The 22,192-nt window shown below is 36.6% G+C and overlaps 1 protein-coding gene across 6 annotated transcripts in view; it reads left to right on the top strand.

Moving 5' to 3' along the window:
- LOC106058351 (centrosome-associated protein 350-like) overlaps positions 1-22,192 on the top strand; it is a 119,594-nt gene that overhangs the window by 61,530 nt on the left and 35,872 nt on the right. For all 6 annotated transcript variants that reach the window (XM_056041271.1, XM_056041272.1, XM_056041273.1 and 3 more), the window contains 2 exons: positions 2,889-3,061; positions 3,787-4,663. In XM_056041271.1, coding sequence (XP_055897246.1) covers positions 2,889-3,061; positions 3,787-4,663 — 1,050 coding nt within the window. The remainder of the gene's footprint in view (positions 1-2,888; positions 3,062-3,786; positions 4,664-22,192) is intronic.

Genomic DNA, 22,192 nt, shown 5'->3' with positions numbered 1-22,192 from the left:
CATTAGGATTTATTAAAAGAAATTTCTATAAATCAAATAAGAAAATAAAACTAAAATGTTATTTAACCTTGGTTAGGCCAATAATAGAATATGCATCCTCCGTTTGGGACCCCTCAACTCAAGAAAACAAGAAACTGGAACAGACACAAAATAGAGCAGTGAGATTCATAACAAACGAATATTCACATTTGACTAGAGTAACACCTTTAGTAAAATCTCTAAATTTAGAAAGCCTTCAGGACAGAAGACTCAGAAGTAAAGTAGCAATTATACATAAAACACTGAACCATAATCTTCAAATACAAAAACAAAATTTAATAAAATACTCAGAAAGACACAAAGTTAAAGGCACATTCCTCGTTCCATATGCTAGGACAAATTTGTACAAATACTCCTTCTTCCCTAGTGCTATTAGAGCATGGAATGGGTTGCCTGAGCTAGCCAGGAAAACCAGTGACTTAGCAGAATTTAAGTCATTGGTTAATATGCATGACTAAATGCATGACGCGTAGGACGTAATCATCTTCTTTTTTTGAAGTAACGTCTGTATTATATAAGATAAGAAGATAAGATGAGATGAATTTTCTCCAGTTTTCCAGCAACTTGTTCATTAGCTCAGTCACGTGGTTTTTAAGTCACGTGATATTCTTTTAAAGGACTTAAGAGTAAGTCAGACCTTGTGGAATGGCTCCAGTAAACACTTCAAGACTTCTCAGATAAACACAAAATATTTGCATGAAGAGTTTTTAATTGGAGTCCTAGTAGTATGTGATTTCAATATCCTGGCGTGTGGGGGGAAATAATTAAGTTCATTTGATAAAACTTGTTTAAAAAATTCATTATTTCAGGCTTGCTTTGAAAACATTTTCCTCATTATTGTTTCCAAGCTACAAATGACTTTGTGTTCAGTCTAATAATGTTTAAAGGAGAAAAAAAAATCTTTGATGCCCCAGATGACTATTTTTAGAACTAATGGACTCCAACATTGTTTGGTACGAAGTGGCTTACAATAAAAATGTAACTTGTTTTTTTCACCACGTTGTTTCTGTTCTATTTTGGTCTGAGACATCTGAGAATGTGTGTCAGTGATGGTGTAATGTAGATTTCTTTTGCTACCTTTACACACCAGTTATCTACACCAACAATCTACCCAAGGCGAACACATGGGCATCAAAAACATTTTTTTTTAATTAAGAAAATAATAGAATGTGATAGGTTTTTGGGCTTGTTTGTACGTTTGGGCTGTGTCCTGTTTGTACGACACAGTACCCTGTTTGTCTGGGTCTGTGCACTGGTTTGTACGAGACTGAGCTATGCTTGTATGATAGTTATGTTCCCTACATATATTGTTAATTTTGCTATCTGCGAGGACCGTACCACAGCCTGCCTCTATACTGTCCTATCTTTGGCGAGTTCCTCCTACATACAGTCATCGTTAGTTGCAGTCCTTAATTCCCGCTTGCGTTAATCTTGGACGCCTGGCTTCTTTGGCATACAGCTCAGCATAGAGGCTGTCATTAGGAATTCTTCAATCTTTCATGTAGGCATGTGCCTGCGTAGTTTGTAGGACAGGGTCTGTGCCCTGTTTTGTATGGGTCTGTGTCCTTTTTGAATGGACCCTTGTCCTGTTTGAATGGGTCTGTGTCCTGTTGTATGGAAGATCTACCTGATCTTCACCACGTTCACCCTGGAGTGATTAGCAGTGGTCTACCATAGTAAGCATTGATTTATTGTATTGTCTGTGCCGAGTATCCGAAGCCTTAATTCCACTACCAGAATCACAATGGGTTGATTACTGATGCACTCAAGATGTTTTGGAATCTATTCAAATGGTAACATTTTCATTCAAGCTACTACTAAGCTGGTACAAGTGTTCTTGTTTGCCCCTTCCACTCTCTAAGTGAAGACATTACTATAACCTGATGCGTGTCGTCTGTATCAAAGTCTCTCCACTTTTGCGTCGTTAGGCTCGTAAACAACTTTCAGTGCTCCTTTTGCAAATAGTTCTCTCCCCATTAAACGAGCGACAGAATTCGTCTCTTGCTGATCATGTGGCCTCATTTCACTGTCCGTCGCTATTTGGTGTGTGGATCAAGCCGTCTGTTTCAATGATCTCCCACAATACCACTATTATAAGACCAGTATTTTGAAACCATGATTTTTTTTTTTTTTGCCTGTATTGACCTACTTTGGAGGGGCGAGTGGGTGTGACTTTTTGTGGCAGTGCCGGAATGTGACTTTTTTTTTTCTCTAATGTGATATTGTTTAGTTGTAGAGTATGTGTTGTACTTTCACTCGAGTTGCTTTTATCTTCTTGGGTATTGGCTTATTGAAAACAGTTGAATTTAGTACAGATATAAGGCCTACTAGGCTCGAGTAGAACTTAGTACACAGAATGCCGATAGAAGCTCGCAGAGGATTTCACTAAATAACCAAAGCTACTGCAGTAAGTTGTAAGGTCTTATTCTATGATCATTAATACATAGGACATAGGCTAATGAGTACACGTCTAGATGTATACCAGCTCAGTTCCTTAGCCAACTATTCATTAAATACATTCCAGAGGCATCAACAAGAGGCAATTGTAGACATTTTTGTTTGCATTAAAAGGTAGTAAAGTCGACTTTCTTTGAGTGTACTGTTCCATGAAAATCTAGCTCCCCCCCCCCCCCCCCAAAACAAGCTGTTAATTAACAGTTACAATACAGTCAAGGAACTCGAGCCGATCAAAGTTAATTTGTAGTTGTACTAGTATAGAAAAGAAAAAGTGTTCATCTTGGTACAGTGGCTTTATTTTTTTTTTTATATAAATTAGCCCACGAAGTGCTCCCCAAATCTGTGGACTTGCTGTTTTGACTCTCTTTTTTATTTGTTCACTGTCTCCGCAGACGAAAAAAGCCTAGAGAATGGCACCGAACAGACATCGAGGCGGCCCGAACCTCACCTTGAGGCCAGGGCGACGACCCGCAGTCGTGAGGACGTGAGAAGCACTGCAGGCAATGTTCTCCGAGAGGATAGCCCTCGACGTGTTGACTTCACCAGAACTCTTCAGTTAAGAGAGGTTAGTATTGTGCAATTATCAAAATGTTAAATGTTTAATTTCTTGTCAAATGTGAAGGATGAATGGTATTGAACCTATTTAAAATAAACTCAAAAGCAAGCGAAATATTTTGTTAAATTTTTTGAAAAAAAAAAAAAAAAAAACAAAAAAAACAAAGCTTATCTAAGAGAAACAAATCTGTTTTTACAACTATATCAATAATGTTATTCGATATGAAACAAAATAATTAAATATCAATAATTAATTGACTAATTGGTTTATTTTTGTATTGATTCATATTTTGTTCAGTACACTAAATAATTGTTTTATGAAAGTATCAACTTGATCGGAGAATGCGTGTGGGAGAAGTAGCGTTAACAATTATTTAAGGGGGCTAAACCCTACAAATTTAATGATATATATGAATATTGAATGATTAATTTCCCTTCAAACAAAATAGTTAATTACCAGTAATTATTTCATTAATTGTTTTTTTTTTAAAATATGGATTCATTTATGTCTTGTCTGCGCCTATGAATAATTGTGGAAAGTTTCAGCTTGATCCGAGAATGAGTATGTACACACTTTTTATCAGACAGACAGAGTTGATAAAAGCTTTGTAAAAAAAAAATAGAAAAATGATGAACACATGTGTTTGTTGGGGTGGGGGGGGGGGAGAGAATGGAGGTAAAAGGAGAAAATATTCTTATGGAACTACATTTCACTTTGTGGATGATCTCCTGCAGGTGAACTGGGACGGTACATATCAAGACAGTTTGGCTTACCCGCCAGACATCCACGGGACATCAGACAGCACTTCAACCAACAGCAAGGACTTGCGTGAGACGGACATTCATTTCCTCAACTTTTCTCGCGTCCCTGGATCAACGGTAGACGGCGCCGCGCCGCCGGCTTCAGTCGGATCACACACTTCCCTGTCCTCCTCACCGTACGCGCCGCCACCCTCGGCGTCCAACTCGCTCACGAACTACAACCTGTTCGCCCTCTCTTCGCCCCCGAGCACCTCATCCTCTTCGTTCACCTACACATCCTCTTCGTCCACCCCGCCGTCCAGCCAGCACCGGCACGCCGCCCACACACAGCAGCACCCTGACGTTCGGTGGGTCTCGAACGAGAGGAAGCTCTCCAAAAGCGGTCAGTTCACCTCTGCGCGGGTGTTTGGGAAGGCGGCCGGCTCCAAGCACGCTGGCCCCAAGTTGGCCCTTGTGGACCTTCAGCTCGCTGGGTCGGCCAGGACGAGCAGCACCTCCTCCCAAAGCCCAGCGCCGTCCCTGACAGAGCTCAAGCGCAGAGAGCTGGTTCTGGTGCGGAGACATGTAGAGGAAAAATGGGCGACCTCTAACCATATCATTGACGTGAAAGACTCCAGTAAACCGAGGCAGGAAGGCAATGCCGCTCTAAGGACTCCAGTCATGGATGGGCACACGGCACCCGCAACACAATTAACAGATGCAGCACTAGCGGGCAGGCTGGATCTCCCTAGGACTACTGCTGGACTATCCCTTGCTGATGGAGCTACTGGTGGCTTGGACATGAACACCAGTAGCCCTAAACGTCCACTGCCAATGAAAATGCCAATCACAGCAGATCTCAAAGACGATGGTAAGTCCAGTGATTTTATTGTTTCTTTCTTCTATGACCTTGTGGTCATCCTGCTCCACGACTGTATCTCTTGTCTTCACTTGTACTAGGAAGTCAGCTCTAGTCTTTATGTCTATTGAAATGTGTTTCATTATAGTTATAGGAAGAGGACAGAATACTTTGAAAAGGTGACATCGCTGACTACCAAATAAAAGCATTTATTATTACAGATATAGAACTTTTTGTTTTCACTGTTTAATATTTTATAATGGATTTAAAAAACAAAACAAATGTCGACACAATATATGTAATCAGATCATGTTTAGATCTATATCTATCAGATCATGTTTAGATCTATATCCATCAGATCATGTTTAGATCTACATCCATCAGATCATGTTTAGATCTATATCCATCAGATCATGTTTAGATCTATATCCATCAGATCATGTTTAGATCTATATCCATCAGATCATGTTTAGATCTATATCCATCAGATCATGTTTAGATCTATATCCATCAGATCCTGTTTAGATCTATATCCATCAGATCCTGTTTAGATCTATATCCATCAGATCATGTTTAGATCTATATCCATCAGATCATGTTTAGATCTATATCCATCAGATCCTGTTTAGATCTATATCCATCAGATCATGTTTAGATCTATATCCATCAGATCATGTTTAGATCTATATCCATCAGATCATGTTTAGATCTATATCCATCAGATCCTGTTTAGATCTATATCCATCAGATCATGTTTAGATCTATATCCATCAGATCATGTTTAGATCTATATCCATCAGATCATGTTTAGATCTATATCCATCAGATCCTGTTTAGATCTATGTCTATCAGATCCTGTTTAGATCTATATCCATCAGATCATGTTTAGATCTATATCCATCAGATCATGTTTAGATCTATATCCATCAGATCCTGTTTAGATCTATATCCATCAGATCATGTTTAGATCTATGTCTATCAGATCATGTTTAGATCTACATCCATCAGATCATGTTTAGATCTATGTCTATCAGATCATGTTTAGATCTATGTCTATCAGATCATGTTTAGATCTATATCCATCAGATCATGTTTAGATCTACATCCATCAGATCATGTTTAGATCTATATCCATCAGATCATGTTTAGATCTATATCTATCAGATCATGTTTAGATCTATATCTATCAGATCATGTTTAGATCTATATCCATCAGATCATGTTTAGATCTATATCCATCAGATCATGTTTAGATCTATATCCATCAGATCATGTTTAGATCTATATCTATCAGATCATGTTTAGATCTATATCCATCAGATCATGTTTAGATCTATATCCATCAGATCATGTTTAGATCTATATCCATCAGATCATGTTTAGATCTATATCCATCAGATCATGTTTAGATCTATATCCATCAGATCATGTTTAGATCTATATCCATCAGATCATGTTTAGATCTATATCCATCAGATCATGTTTAGATCTATATCCATCAGATCATGTTTAGATCTATATCTATCAGATCATGTTTAGATCTATATCCATCAGATCATGTTTAGATCTATATCCATCAGATCATGTTTAGATCTATATCCATCAGATCATGTTTAGATCTATATCCATCAGATCATGTTTAGATCTATATCCATCAGATCATGTTTAGATCTATATCCATCAGATCATGTTTAGATCTATATCCATCAGATCATGTTTAGATCTATATCCATCAGATCATGTTTAGATCTATATCTATCAGATCATGTTTAGATCTATATCTATCAGATCATGTTTAGATCTATATCTATCAGATCATGTTTAGATCTATATCTATCAGATCATGTTTAGATCTATATCTATCAGATCATGTTTAGATCTATATCTATCAGATCATGTTTAGATCTATATCCATCAGATCATGTTCAGATCTATATCCATCAGATCATGTTTAGATCTATATCTATCAGATCATGTTTAGATCTATATCTATCAGATCATGTTCAGATCTATAACCATCAGATCATGTTTAGATCTATATCCATCAGATCATGTTTAGATCTATATCTATCAGATCATGTTTAGATCTATATCTATCAGATCATGTTTAGATCTATATCCATCAGATCATGTTTAGATCTATATCTATCAGATCATGTTTAGATCTATATCTATCAGATCATGTTTAGATCTATATCTATCAGATCATGTTTAGATCTATATCTATCAGATCATGTTTAGATCTATATCTATCAGATCATGTTTAGATCTATATCTATCAGATCATGTTTAGATCTATATCTATCAGATCATGTTTAGATCTATATCCATCAGATCATGTTCAGATCTATATCCATCAGATCATGTTTAGATCTATATCTATCAGATCATGTTTAGATCTATATCTATCAGATCATGTTCAGATCTATAACCATCAGATCATGTTTAGATCTATATCCATCAGATCATGTTTAGATCTATATCTATCAGATCATGTTTAGATCTATATCTATCAGATCATGTTTAGATCTATATCCATCAGATCATGTTTAGATCTATATCTATCAGATCATGTTTAGATCTATATCTATCAGATCATGTTTAGATCTATATCTATCAGATCATGTTTAGATCTATATCTATCAGATCATGTTTAGATCTATATCTATCAGATCATGTTTAGATCTATATCTATCAGATCATGTTTAGATCTATATCCATCAGATCATGTTTAGATCTATATCCATCAGATCATGTTTAGATCTATATCCATCAGATCATGTTTAGATCTATATCCATCAGATCATGTTTAGATCTATATCCATCAGATCATGTTTAGATCTATATCCATCAGATCATGTTTAGATCTATATCCATCAGATCATGTTTAGATCTATATCCATCAGATCATGTTTAGATCTATATCTATCAGATCATGTTTAGATCTATATCCATCAGATCATGTTTAGATCTATATCTATCAGATCATGTTTAGATCTATATCTATCAGATCATGTTTAGATCTATATCTATCAGATCATGTTTAGATCTATATCTATCAGATCATGTTTAGATCTATATCTATCAGATCATGTTTAGATCTATATCTATCAGATCATGTTTAGATCTATATCTATCAGATCATGTTTAGATCTATATCCATCAGATCATGTTCAGATCTATATCCATCAGATCATGTTTAGATCTATATCCATCAGATCATGTTTAGATCTATATCTATCAGATCATGTTTAGATCTATATCTATCAGATCATGTTCAGATCTATAACCATCAGATCATGTTTAGATCTATATCCATCAGATCATGTTTAGATCTATATCTATCAGATCATGTTTAGATCTATATCTATCAGATCATGTTTAGATCTATATCCATCAGATCATGTTTAGATCTATATCTATCAGATCATGTTTAGATCTATATCTATCAGATCATGTTTAGATCTATATCTATCAGATCATGTTTAGATCTATATCTATCAGATCATGTTTAGATCTATATCTATCAGATCATGTTTAGATCTATATCCATCAGATCATGTTCAGATCTATATCCATCAGATCATGTTTAGATCTATATCCATCAGATCATGTTTAGATCTATATCTATCAGATCATGTTTAGATCTATATCTATCAGATCATGTTCAGATCTATAACCATCAGATCATGTTTAGATCTATATCCATCAGATCATGTTTAGATCTATATCTATCAGATCATGTTTAGATCTATATCTATCAGATCATGTTCAGATCTATAACCATCAGATCATGTTTAGATCTATATCCATCAGATCATGTTTAGATCTATATCCATCAGATCATGTTTAGATCTATATCCATCAGATCATGTTTAGATCTATATCCATCAGATCATGTTTAGATCTATATCTATCAGATCATGTTCAGATCTATATCCATCAGATCATGTTTAGATCTATGTCCATACAAAATAACATTGAATTCCATTAACTTTTCTGTGTGTGTTCTAAATCAAAACTAATGGGACATATGTAGACATTCCTGCCAAGACCGTTTTGTCACACAAACTCTGTTGCCTTTTGAAGGCCTACTGTTAATCAGTCGATTTTCTGTTCTGGGTGTCAAAATAAAATTCGCTCATTTCGTTCTGATTAATAGTACAAGAACAGAAAAGTCATTTCAAATAGTGAGGAAATGAATTTCTAATTCAAATGTTTTTCCATTTTACTTACCTCGGCGATAGTAAATTGATTGACACTTGCGCCCAGAGTATCGGTAAAGTTGAGATATCGGTAATCATGACTATCTGGTGCAGAAGTGGGTTGAACTCGTTATTCCTTAGTACAGTATCGCTTTCATGGTAGTATTTGTTAAGACTTAGCCTACATGGTAGTATTTGTTAAGCCTACATTTGTTAAAACTCTTGTTGTGTCCTAATCAAGGTAAGGCAACTTTCTTGGTTTTACCTTGATAAATACTAGTTCAGGCCTATATAATAGTTTTAGTTGAGAACAACGAATTTGCTATGGAACTCTTTCCTTTCACTCATTTCGGGGACAACTGGGTTGGTCTAAAGTAGTCTCTGGTTGAAGCATCTTGTATGATTGAGATATTTATTGAAAGCTGTCCTTTGGTGACCAGAGTTGCTTGAGAAATTGGACGCTGCGACTCCCAGTTCGGCATGGGATTTCCTTGTTTGAGACCCGATCTCTATAACTGACACCTAAAATCCGTCTCAGCCATTGTTGTTGAGCCCCATTTAGTGTTTTCTTTATTTTGGCAGATGACCCATATCTCGCATGCAGAATGTAGAAATCTGTATTGATGTTTAAAGGTATATCGTAAGACTAGTAAGTTTGACAGTGGATGGGGAGGTTAGATTCTGACTAGTGTAGGTATAGTGCGGCTGTTTGGGTTTTGTAAGTCTCTTTGTCACCGCCTTTCAGGTTGAACGAGCAGCTTCTCTCGTACAGCACTACAAAGTACAGCATTAGGAAAGCTGGCAATAAAAACTGTTTCCTCGGTTCCTAGTCGCCTTAGAGTGGAAACTTAGGAGATGCGATGGCCAAGACAAATAGAATAACAATAAAAATTAAACAAAACAAAAAAATAATTTAAAAAACTACGATATCGCGTTTATAACCTTTTTCTTATGATATATTTTTTTTTGTCATTTTTGGTATCGAGCGCGAAAACAAGAGACAGATGGAAAGGTGATGCAAAAAAAAAAAAAAAAGGTGTTGCTTGGTCCCGCTAAACCAGTGTTTCCCAAACTTTGTCCATATCGGAGCACTTCGCACATTCTTAGAATTCAGGAGAACACTTTGCTTATTTTTAGAGCGATTAATTCACTACGTTAATTATTACTAGTTCATTATTCCAGTAGTTCGTGGAACACCTATTCAGGCCTCTCGGAACACGAGGGTTCCGGGGAACACAGTTTGGGAATCACTGGTCTAAACAATGCTGTATTTTTCTCTGGACATCATATTTCATTACCTTCTCTATCTGTTTGCTAAATACTGCAAAGATGTTTCTTTTGTCTTTGATTTTAATGCATCTTTTACCTCTACTACATCTAATCTACATATTGCTATATGTTTGACCACTACTGCATCTAATCTACATATTGCTATATGTTTGACCACTACTGCATCTAATCTGTATATTGCAATATATTTGACCACTACTGCATCTTATCTGTATATTGCAATATATTTGACCACTACTGCATCTTATCTGTATATTGCAATATATTTGACCACTACTGCATCTAATCTACATATTGCTATATATTTGACCACTACTGCATCTTATCTGTATATTGCAATATATTTGACCACTACTGCATCTTATCTGTATATTGCAATATATTTGACCACTACTACATCTAATCTACATATTGCTATATGTTTGACCACTACTGCATCTAATCTGTATATTGCAATATATTTGACCACTACTGCATCTAATCTACATATTGCTATATGTTTGACCACTACTACATCTAATCTACATATTGCTATATGTTTGACCACTACTGCATCTAATCTACATATTGCTATATGTTTGACCACTACTGCATCTAATCTACATATTGCTATATGTTTGACCACTACTGCATCTAATCTGTATATTGCAATATATTTGACCACTACTGCATCTTATCTGTATATTGCAATATATTTGACCACTACTGCATCTTATCTGTATATTGCAATATATTTGACCACTACTGCATCTTATCTGTATATTGCAATATATTTGACCACTACTGCATCTAATCTATATATCGCAATATATTTGACATCTACTGCATCAAGTCTGTATTTCTGTTGAACTAAGTTCTCACTACTCCAGCTCCAATCTCTATGCCATGTCATTGACCGATATTTGAACATTGAAACTTGGATCCTGAAACGAAATTCAAATATTGATTAGCTGCTCAAACGTTCGTTAAGCGATCGATTTTTTTTTCTGGACAAATTATGCTTGGACATTATTTAAAATCCGTCAACAATTTGGTCCGTCTTTTTTTGTATTGACCAGCAGCGACACTTGACTAGGGCATAAGGGAGATCACCTAAGTTTATGGTGGGGAAAACATCAATTTTAGGTGAAATCGTTGAGTCTTTCTAATTTAAAATCATTTAGTCAGGTCATGGAAGGAGAAATGAAAAGATAGTAAAGTGATTTGTTCACCAGTTCAAATATACGAGTATAATATATATATATTTCAATGTCAAACTATTACTTCTCTAAGCAGTGCAAGTTGATATGCAGTCTTTAGCGTTATCTCTTTAATGATAACAATAACAATCTTTATTATCCATAAGGAAATTTGTCTTACAATTTGTGCATCACACCACACAAAACTTTATAACTATAGAAAACCAAAATTATTACTTTCGACAAGTTTATATCAGATAGTTTTTATTTAATGATTTGATTGCCAGGGGAACAAAAGAGTGTTTGTGTCTGTCTTTGCTATCGTTGTCTTGTATCTCTTTTGTAATGGTATAATCACAAAATCCTGAGCCAAAGGGTGATTTTAAATATCTAGAATCCTTTTAGCAGTTTGTCATGCGGAAATTATGTATATCCTTATTGTAAAGTTCAAGAATGCCATGGACTAGTCATCATTAATATGGTCTAGATAGATTAGTCTTGCCGACAATGTTGGTATTCAATGGAGTATCGGACTGTAGCCGTCTGTATGTAGGTCCTCTGACCCACGTGCTGGTGATCCTTAGTTAGGAGGTGGGGTTGAGATGGGAGTGTTCACCGTTAATCGTTCCTGCAGCTAGGCTTTCAGGAAACCCGCTCCGCGCGGACGAGTGGTTTGATCTCGCCGCCTCGGACCATGACGCTTTCGGAGGTGCAATGAAAATATTTGCCTCTGTGGGTCCCCATTACCATTCACACCAAGGACGCATTAGACTGTGGTATTGATTGGCTCGAACCGCCTTTATATCGGAGGGGAGAGAGAGAGAGAGGCAGACATTTTAATATGCTTCAACTTACCGGTGTCTTGGGTCTGCATGCTATCACCAGCGCTGTCCTCGCGTGGAGGCACAAGGACAGTACTCTTAAATCTAGGTCTTAGACGTAACGTGCTGACTGAGGGTCATGCAGTGAATTCATTTCAGTAAGTCATCTAGTTCTCTCCTTGGAGCACAAAAGTACAACTTCCATGATTCAAATAAAAGTACTAAAGTATTAGGTCTCACTCTGTCACTATAAAATATGTATTTTAAATTTTTAATGCGTGTTCACTTGCTGTATTGTCTTGGTATTGCATTTTCGCCTATCTTTCACTTACATGATACAACGTACACTTTCAATTCTCGCTTAGTTAACCTTGGATCCGACTGTGTGTTATCTAAGTTGATTCCATCTTGATCCGACTCTGTTTTGTCTACGCTGATTCAAACTAGATCCGACTCTGCTTTGTCTACGTTGATTCAAACTAGATCCGATTCTGTATTTCAGCTAGTTCAATCTCCTACATTCGGTATGTGATCAATGTTGACACAAGATTATAGGGTATCGCCCATGAGGACCTGGGATTAGCAGGATTTCCTAGTACAAGATAGTGTTAGATTAAATTGTACAGCGGTATCTCTGCAGGTGAAGTGTCTCTAGATATTCAGACTAGTGTCTGGAATCACAGTCTAAGAGGAAGTGTGAAAAAAATATGTTGCAACATAAGTTTAAATATTTCTACGGCATTCTCATTTACATGCATAACATTTTCATTAAGTAGATCTTTGATTTGTCTTTCTATTAGACAATTAGAGCAATGTTTTGTTAGTCAATCATAACGTTTGTTGTCGAAGGTGTAAATTTACTTCTGAAAGTCGGACACTCAACGCTGAGGCTGAAAGAAGAATCCAAGCTTTTAGGAGTAAATGTTACATACAAATGCTGGGTATTAGATACCAGGAAAAAAAAACAAATGAGTTTAAGTCAACAATCTGGCTGGCAAAAATATACAGAATTTCTCAATACTGTGAAGATTCGAAAACTGGTTTGGTCCTATTGTAAGACATGACTCACTCTCAAAAGTCATTCTTCAAGGTACACTGGAGGGAGCACGAAGAAAGGGTCGTCCAAAGAAAAGCTGGCTGGATAACATGAAACAATGGACTGACCTCTTTCTTGATATCCTAAGAACAGCTGCTGACCGGGAAAAGTGGAGGGAATTGGTTACACCGTGACAGCACACTGGACATATGAGAAGAGAAAGTTAACTTGTCAGGACTAATCTTTAGTCACACTAGGTATATCTCGATTTCAACTCATTGTCTCCTGCTTTCTCCATTGACAATTTTTTTAATAAAATATATAATTAACAGACACGTTTAATAGCATTCGTTTTGTCTCGCGTTGTCATAATCGTTCTCTTGAAGAGATCCATGTCGCTCTTAGAGTTGGCAGGCCTATGTTATCAGGACAGCAGATAATGTGCCGGTGCAGCTAGTAGAAGGAGGACGTCAGTTGTGATGATTTATGATTTCTTTTCTGCCGTAACTGTAGACCAACAAAAATGGACTAAGATTGGGAGCTCCAAGGTCATTCAATCAGCACTTTTTCACTATATTGTATCTTGACAGTGTTAACTTGTAATATTACGTTCAACCGTATGGTCCATGTAAAGAGCAAAGTCAAGACCAAGTAATTGGGTCCTCTATACAATTTATATAATGTTTCTGCACATTTCGTGCGTTGTATTATGCTAATTATTTATTGCTATTCCTCTATTCAGCTTGCAAACTCTTCATGGAAACTGGAATCTGGGTTGACACGAATCTAAAATAACGATTTTCCTTTAAATTTGACAGTCATCGGGTATTCCCGCATGTATTCATAGATTAAAGATTGAAATCAATGCACAGACGTTCATTTTGCGTACCGTCTTCTTAGTCTGGGTCCATCATTATAATTTTATATACTCTTGATTAGGTTTATTCATTCGATTAACCAGGATTTTTTTTCCGAAGAAAAAGGGGGGGGGTATTTTTTTTTTTTTTTTTTAAATCTATCGTTTATTAGTTATTAAAAGCAAAATAATTGCTCTTATAAAGGTTGGTCAGATGTGTAAAGGAGTTGTAATTTTTTTTTTTTTTTTTTAAACTTTTTTTTGTTTTGTTTCTTGTTCTTGTTTGTATGAACCACTCAGTGATGGTATGGACAGAACTATATCTAGTAGGTGATGGTATGGACAGAACTATATCTAGTAGGTGATGGTATGGTCAGAACTATATCTAGTAGGTGATGGTATGGACAGAACTATATCTAGTAGGTGATGGTATGGTCAGAACTATATCTAGTAGGTGATGGTATGGACAGAACTATATCTAGTAGGTGATGGTATGGTCAGAACTATATCTAGTAGGTGATGGTATGGTCAGAACTATATCTAGTAGGTGATGGTGTGGACAGAACTATATCTAGTATGTGATGGTATGGTCAGAACTATATCTAGTAGATGATGGTGTGGACAGAACTATATCTAGTATGTGATGGTGTGAATAGAAATATATCTAGTATCTCTGTTAGTATTTCAATCCACGCCTCTGTCTGGCTGACCAGTATTTCAATCCACGCCTGTCTAGCTGACCAGTATTTCAATCCACGCCTCTGTCTAGCTGACCAGTATTTCAATCCACGCCTCTGTCTAGCTGACCGGAGAGACATTGAAGACATGTGGCTGATCAAAGTAACGGCACGGAAAGAATTCTCCTGGATATTCACATGGCTGCGTCTGTGATGTGGGGAGATTTGTTCCGTCTTATCGAGATCATTTAGAGTCAGATACTATCACCACTGACTGAGACGTTTTGGGGAAACATTTTTTTGTTTCTGTTTGACTTGAGATTAGGACCATCTCTTTGAAATGTTTTCACACTTGTAAGACTTGGAATCAGAAACTGTTAGTGATCCAGTGAAAAGTCTTAGCAGAGACTCACTGTACACAAGACATACATGTCCTCCCTTTAGGTGGCTGTGAAATACAGTTCATAAGCTTTAGATTAAAGATTTTTTTCGAAGTTGACTAATTTCACGGAGGCGTATTATTTCCCCTATTTGCATCCTACAGGAAATACAACGGAGCAACAAAAAAAAAAAAAAACAACAACGTTGAATAAAAAAAAAACTTCATCCAGAATGTAGTGCTTTCAAATCTCATACATCTGCTCAATAGTCTTCAATCAGACTCTTAGACAGGCCCTAAAAAAACTTCATCCAGAATGTAGTGCTTTCAAATCTCATACATCTGCTCAATAGTCTTCAATCAGACTCTTAGACAGGCCCTAAAAAAACTTCATCCAGAATGTAGTGCTTTAAAATCTCATAGCTCAATAGTCTTCAATCAGACTCTTAGACAGGCCCTAAAAAAACTTCATCCAGAATGTAGTGCTTTCAAATCTCATACATCTGCTCAATAGTCTTCAATCAGACTCTTAGACAGGCCCTAAAAAAACTTCATCCAGAATGTAGTGCTTTCAAATCTCATACATCTGCTCAATAGTCTTCAATCAGACTCTTAGACAGGACCTAAAAAAACTTCATCCAGAATGTAGTGCTTTCAAATCTCATAGCTCAGTAGTCTTCAATCAGACTCTTAGACAGTCCCTACAGTGTATAGGACTTTAAGTAATAGCAACTGTGAACTTACATACTTTGGATTCAATGATAAAAGGGTGGAATTCAGACTCTGTGGTTGAGTTGGTTGTGAGTTTGTGGTTGACTACATAAAACATTAGCATTATACATTACATTGTATGTTATACATTATATTGTATGTTATACATTACATTGTATGTTATACATTACATTGTATGTTATACATTACATTGTATGTTATACATTTACATTGTACATTATACATTGACATGATATATCTCAGTGTCGTAAAACCTTTTTTCCCCACAACATATCTGGTAAATAGTATCCTTATCTACACTGTTCATTATACCCAATATCATGCATTTTCTTACTCTTCTACTCAAAAGTTATGGACGGTACTAGGCACAAAGAATGTTTTGAAGCTTGAGGTTGAGGGCTGCCGTCCACTTCGATGCCTCTTACACAAAGTAAGGGGAGAAATTGTAGACTCGGATTTGTATGGCTCGACATGACATTTAGATTCGTTGTACAAACTTGGAGAGGTCTTGAAGAGGTCTTCATCTGTTATAGTCTTGCACCCCCCCCCCTTTTCCGTGCCAGTGAGATATGGTCAGCTGAGAAAGATTTCAGATACTCTTTAGATGACCTGAGCCAGCAATAGGTTTCAGCCTACTGGCCCGAACAATTTTCGCCAAGTGCTTTGCTCCCCATCTCCCCCCCCCTCTCCCCAATGTCCGATAGTCCTGGCGTTGGACGTTGATTGCGGTCATTAAGTCCACCGTCAGGCTGAATGTGTTTTCCCGATCTAGTCTGTCATGGGGCTCTGAACAGCTGATAGATGGTCTCTACAGACTACGCCCCCCCCCCTTTTTTTTTCTTTTTTCCTCGCTCTCTGCACTGAGTAGCGTAACAATGACCCACCCGTCTAAAACCTGGAGAGGATTGTAAGAAACGACAAGGGGGTGGGGGGCACTGAATCCGGGGCTTTGACGATGTTTGTTTAAGAGCTAGCCTCTGATCTCTTGACCGCCTCTCTCCCCCAAGCTTGATCATTTAGCTACCCGCTTTCAAAGTATTCGCTAGCAGCTTGACAATAGAAATAGTTTCAATCATCTATAGACTTTCTTTAGGTGCACGCTTAGAATATGTAGACTTCCGTTTAGGCGAGACATAGTACAGTAAACTTTACTGTCCGACTGTTCTAACATCGCTTCATTATACAACATTTCATTCAAACGTATTTGTTAATCAGGGATTTTCATACATGGCGTAAAACCTATAAATAAATATCTTTCTGGTGTATCCGGTGTAGGCCTACATAATAAAAGAAATGTCAAGTTATGTTTTTTTGAAAGGTATACTTTTTGGGCACTTTTCATCACTACAGAATCACATTTTCTAAGAGCTTCTGTTTGTAGCACAAGGTAATTTAAGCATGAAGCTCTTTCATTCTAATACTTACAATTTATTGAAAAAAAAAAAAACGAACTGTCGCTAAATAGGAAGATTTGATACGAAGATCAACAGCCATGCATTCAGATAGCGTTGAAATTAGAACTAAATTCTTTTTTTTTTTTTTTAGTTGGCTACAGTCACGTTCAATTTAGCGTCCTTGACATTGTATAGTTTAAACGTGAACATGTCCACTAGTAGCTTCCCTTAGATATTGTATAGTTTAAACGTGAACATGTCCACTAGTAGCTTCCCTTAGATATTGTATAGTTTAAACGTGATCATGTCCACTAGTAGCTTCCCTTAGATATTGTATAGTTTAAACGTGAACATGTCCACTAGTAGCTTCCCTTAGATATTGTATAGTTTAAACGTGATCATGTCCACTAGTAGCTTCCCTTAGATATTGTATAGTTTAAACGTGATCATGTCCACTAGTAGCTTCCCTTAGATATTGTATAGTTTAAACGTGATCATGTCCACTAGTAGCTTCCCTTAGATATTGTATAGTTTAAACGTGAACATGTCCACTAGTAGCTTCCCTTAGATATTGTATAGTTTAAACGTGATCATGTCCACTAGTAGCTTCCCTTAGATATTGTATAGTTTAAACGTGATCATGTCCACTAGTAGCTTCCCTTAGATATTGTATAGTTTAAACGTGATCATGTCCACTAGTAGCTTCCCTTAGATATTGTATAGTTTAAACGTGAACATGTCCACTAGTAGCTTCCCTTAGATATTGTATAGTTTTAACGTGAACATGTCCACTAGTAGCCACTGGCGGATCCAGAACTTTTGAGTGAGGGGGGCGATTTTTTTCCAAACCCTAACCCTAATGCCCAGTAAACCCTAACTCTATGCATAAACGTGCATATATATATATATATATATATATATATATATATATATATATATATATATATATATATGAGAATTTTTAAAAAGCAGCATTTCTCAACCTTTGGTGAAAAACAAAAAAACTGGGGCATCGCTATAACGTTTTTAAGTGGGGTTCGGGGCGAAGCCCCGACGACAAAAGCGTATTCTTGCTTTTTTCACTGCAGAAAAGTATTCTCCTGACATTTACAGCTCATTATCCATCAGTGGAGTTCGGGGCGAAGCCCCGCCGCCAAAAGCGTTTTCTTGCATTCTTCACTGTAGAAACGCATTCTCCTGACATCTACAACTTATTATTTATCAATGGAGTTCGGGGCGAAGCCCCGACGCCAAAAGTGTTTTCTTGCATTATTCATTGCAGTAACGCATTCTCCTGACATCTACAGCTCATTATTCATCCATGGAGTTCGGGGCGAAGCCCCGCCGCCAAAAGCGTTTTCTTGCATACTTCACAGAAGAAACGTATTCTCCTGACCTAAAACTCATTATTCATACTATTAAAAAAGGACCTTTTGAATAATGTTGTACTTGAAAAATATTCTAATATGAATTTATAGGCCCTTAATACATTGCAAAAAATCCGATTTGTTCCTTGAAAAGATAAGATACCCCACATATTTAGATTTTTGCTTTGAGGATCTCCGCCGAAAAAAAAATTATTCGATAAATAATATTCAAGAAGATCAAAGTATAAATTGTGAGTTATAGTCCCAAATTTATTTAACTAGAAAAATATCAGATTGAGTAAAGGTTAGAAAAAGGCGACTATGAAAAAATGATTTGGGTTTAGAACTCATCTCAATCGTGACTCTTATACTGAAAAATTTCGTTTGAATTCTAATTTTTTGAATGCTAAGTCTTTCTTAAAATAGTTATGATAAATTCATGTGAAATTACATAAACTCTGTCTGGAAATGGGAGGGGCGGTAGAGTGAAAACGATTAATCCTCGCTCCTTTAATAATTTCTGCTAAAGATTGCATTTGGCGTTAAAGAATAGGGGTGTGGCGACTCGATGTAAGAATTTAATTTATAGTATATATAAATTATATTAGTGACAGATGTTTTTGTTTTGTAATTTCCACTAACTGTAATACAAAAAGAAAAAGTAGGCCTATTGGTTTGTCCGATGGGGGAAAGGCGATTGCATGAATCGCCCCTCCCACCTGGTACAACCCTTTTTCATTTAAATTTCACTAATGATAAAATTTGAGATTAGAGTGTGGTACGACATAATATACAATGAGTTCACATATCAATATGTAGTTTATATTATATAGATATTCAACTAATTTTGTTCACAAACTATGATTCTCCACAAAAATAGGACCGCCCCCCCCACTCAGAGGGCTAGAGTGGGGAGGGCAGTACATGCAATTTCCCTCTCCCCCAACCTCACCGAAACGGCCAAGATACAAGAAGGCTAGCGACATAATATAAATCTATATATTAATTCAACTAATTTTGTTCACAAACTATGATTTCTCCATTAAAGTAGGACCGCCCCCCCTCAAAAGGTTTAGGTGGGAAGGGCAGTAGAGATAAATTGGCAAACAGGGAACGACATAATACAAAGATAGGTTAAAATATCAATAACAAGTTTTAATCACATAGATATGTAATTGATTCTGTTAGCAAGCTGTGATTTCTACAAAGAAATTGGACCGCCCCCCCCCACTCGAAAGTTTATGGGGGGGGGGGGGGGCGGGATTGATACCATCGCCCCCTCCCGACCCCACCCAATCGGCCAACATACTAGAGGGGGGGGGGCGAAATAATCTAAAAATAGGTTGAAATATAAATAATTAGTATATATTATTAACATAAGTAATGAATTCGTATACAAATTGTGTGAATTCTATACTAAAATTCGTCCGCCCCCCCCCCCCCCCCCGGGGGGGTCGGCCGAGTGGGGGGGGGGGCGATCGCCCCTACCGCCCCCCCCCCCCCTGGATCCGCCAGTGCTAGTAGCTTCCCTTAGATATTGTATAGTTTAAACGTGATCATGTCCACTAGTAGCTTCCCTTAGATATTGTATAGTTTAAACGTGAACATGTCCACTAGTAGCTTCCCTTAGATATTGTATAGTTTAAACGTGAACATGTCCACTAGTAGCTTCCCTTAGATATTGTATAGTTTAAACGTGAACATGTCCACTAGTAGCTTCCCTTAGATATTGTATAGTTTTAACGTGAACATGTCCACTAGTAGCTTCCCTTAGATTATAGTTTAAACGTGAACATGTCCACTAGTAGCTTCCCTTAGATATTGTATAGTTTTAACGTGAACATGTCCACTAGTAGCTTCCCTTAGATATTGTATAGTTTTAACGTGAACATGTCCACTAGTAGCTTCCCTTAGATATTGTATAGTTTAAACGTGAACATGTCCACTAGTAGCTTCCCTTAGATAGCACACACTATCATAAAGAGTACGTCAGTGTCGACTAGATCAAAAAGTGCACAATCAATTATGCAATATGATCACAGTATTAAATATTGTATAGGACTCAATCATTGGTGTCGCTGACGGCTAATGACCACAACTAGGTAACACTCAATGTGATAAAATTTTTAGGGAGAAAAAAATACTTAAATTATATAAAAAAAATTCTTCCTATACGTTTCGGTTGTGTATCAATCATTGACAATGTGTAAATAGATTTTTTTTGTGTATTATTTAAAAAAAAAAAGACCAATGACAGATTTGGGAAACTTAAAGGAAGGTGTAATGGGGGTACTATAATCTCATCGGTGAAATCAATCCTAACGACGCCCTTGATAGAAGTATCAAATATGGTGAAGAATCAAATATGGTATTGCAGTCCTGACCTTTCCAAATACAATCTCCTCGTTGAGCTCAATGACAACTCAGTGTCTATGTGAAATCTTCAGGTGGTTCTCGAGGTTTTGTAGCACTATTCTGCATTGCTGGGAGTCGAACAAGGCCTACAAAAAGGACTAGTTAGAGTCGGATCTTAAAATGGAATGAGCATTGAATGGCAGATTGTATCAAATAGAATTTTGTGAAATAATTTTTTTTTTTTAAATTTTTTTTTGGTCCGTCTGGTACAGTTTTTGTACACGTTATTTCTCCCACACCCATTCTCGGATCTAGTCAAATATTTTCACATTTTTTTTGCACCTAACAAAATAACATACAAAATTAAATTAGTTAATTATAGTTAGTTAGCTATTTTGTTGGAACAAGGAAAATAAATGCTACTTATTGAGAGATGTGACTATATGTGGAGCTATTCCCCTATTTACTTTGGTGTGCACGTTATTTCTCACACTTCCCATCATTCTCGATTCAAGTTGAAATTTGGCATACATTATTCATAGTCGATGACAACACTTGAATCAATCAATTAACAAATTAGTTAATCTATTAGTGGTCATTAATTACTTTTGTTTTAGATAGAAAACGGAAGCTTATTCATGATTCTAAGAGAGCTCATTCATGCACTATTAAGATATGTGCCAGTGATAGGCGATTCTTTCCCTCCCAGATTTTTTTTTTTTTAAAAGCTTTTTTTTTTTATTGTTACTTCGCTTGTTGTACTTTAGATTTACAAAATGCATTTTCACTGATAGTGTAACTGTTGAATAAGTTTTAGACAGGAGCTGTGGACTCTCTTTTGTTATTGGAAATGTAACTTACTCTAAGAAGAACTTCAACTGCTCGTTTAAACAGTACGTGTCAATGCCTATGTTTCAGTCATCAGTACTCGTGTGAGTTCAAGATGTTCTTGGCTGCACTGTGCCTTAGTTTATACACGCTGCGTATCTCCAAACAGCTAACTGCTTCGGACCTTTGATGGACTTAGCACTTAACACTCGACCTCTCTGTTGCCTCCCTTGGTTTTTGGTCTACAATTGATGGACTGGGCCACTGGGGGGCGCCAAAAGATTGATTTACCTCCGTGGGGGGAGATGGAAGGGAGATAATTCATTCAACTGGTCTTCTTTTCATTTTCTGAGCTTTCTCGTCTTGACAAAAGGTTGGAGGTCATCATTCACATGATCCAATTAATCTATTCTTAATTAATTT

Source organism: Biomphalaria glabrata, chromosome 9 (genome assembly GCF_947242115.1).
Source record: "Biomphalaria glabrata chromosome 9, xgBioGlab47.1, whole genome shotgun sequence".
Taxonomy (NCBI): domain Eukaryota; kingdom Metazoa; phylum Mollusca; class Gastropoda; family Planorbidae; genus Biomphalaria; species Biomphalaria glabrata.
This window is presented reverse-complemented; position numbering and strand designations above follow the sequence as displayed.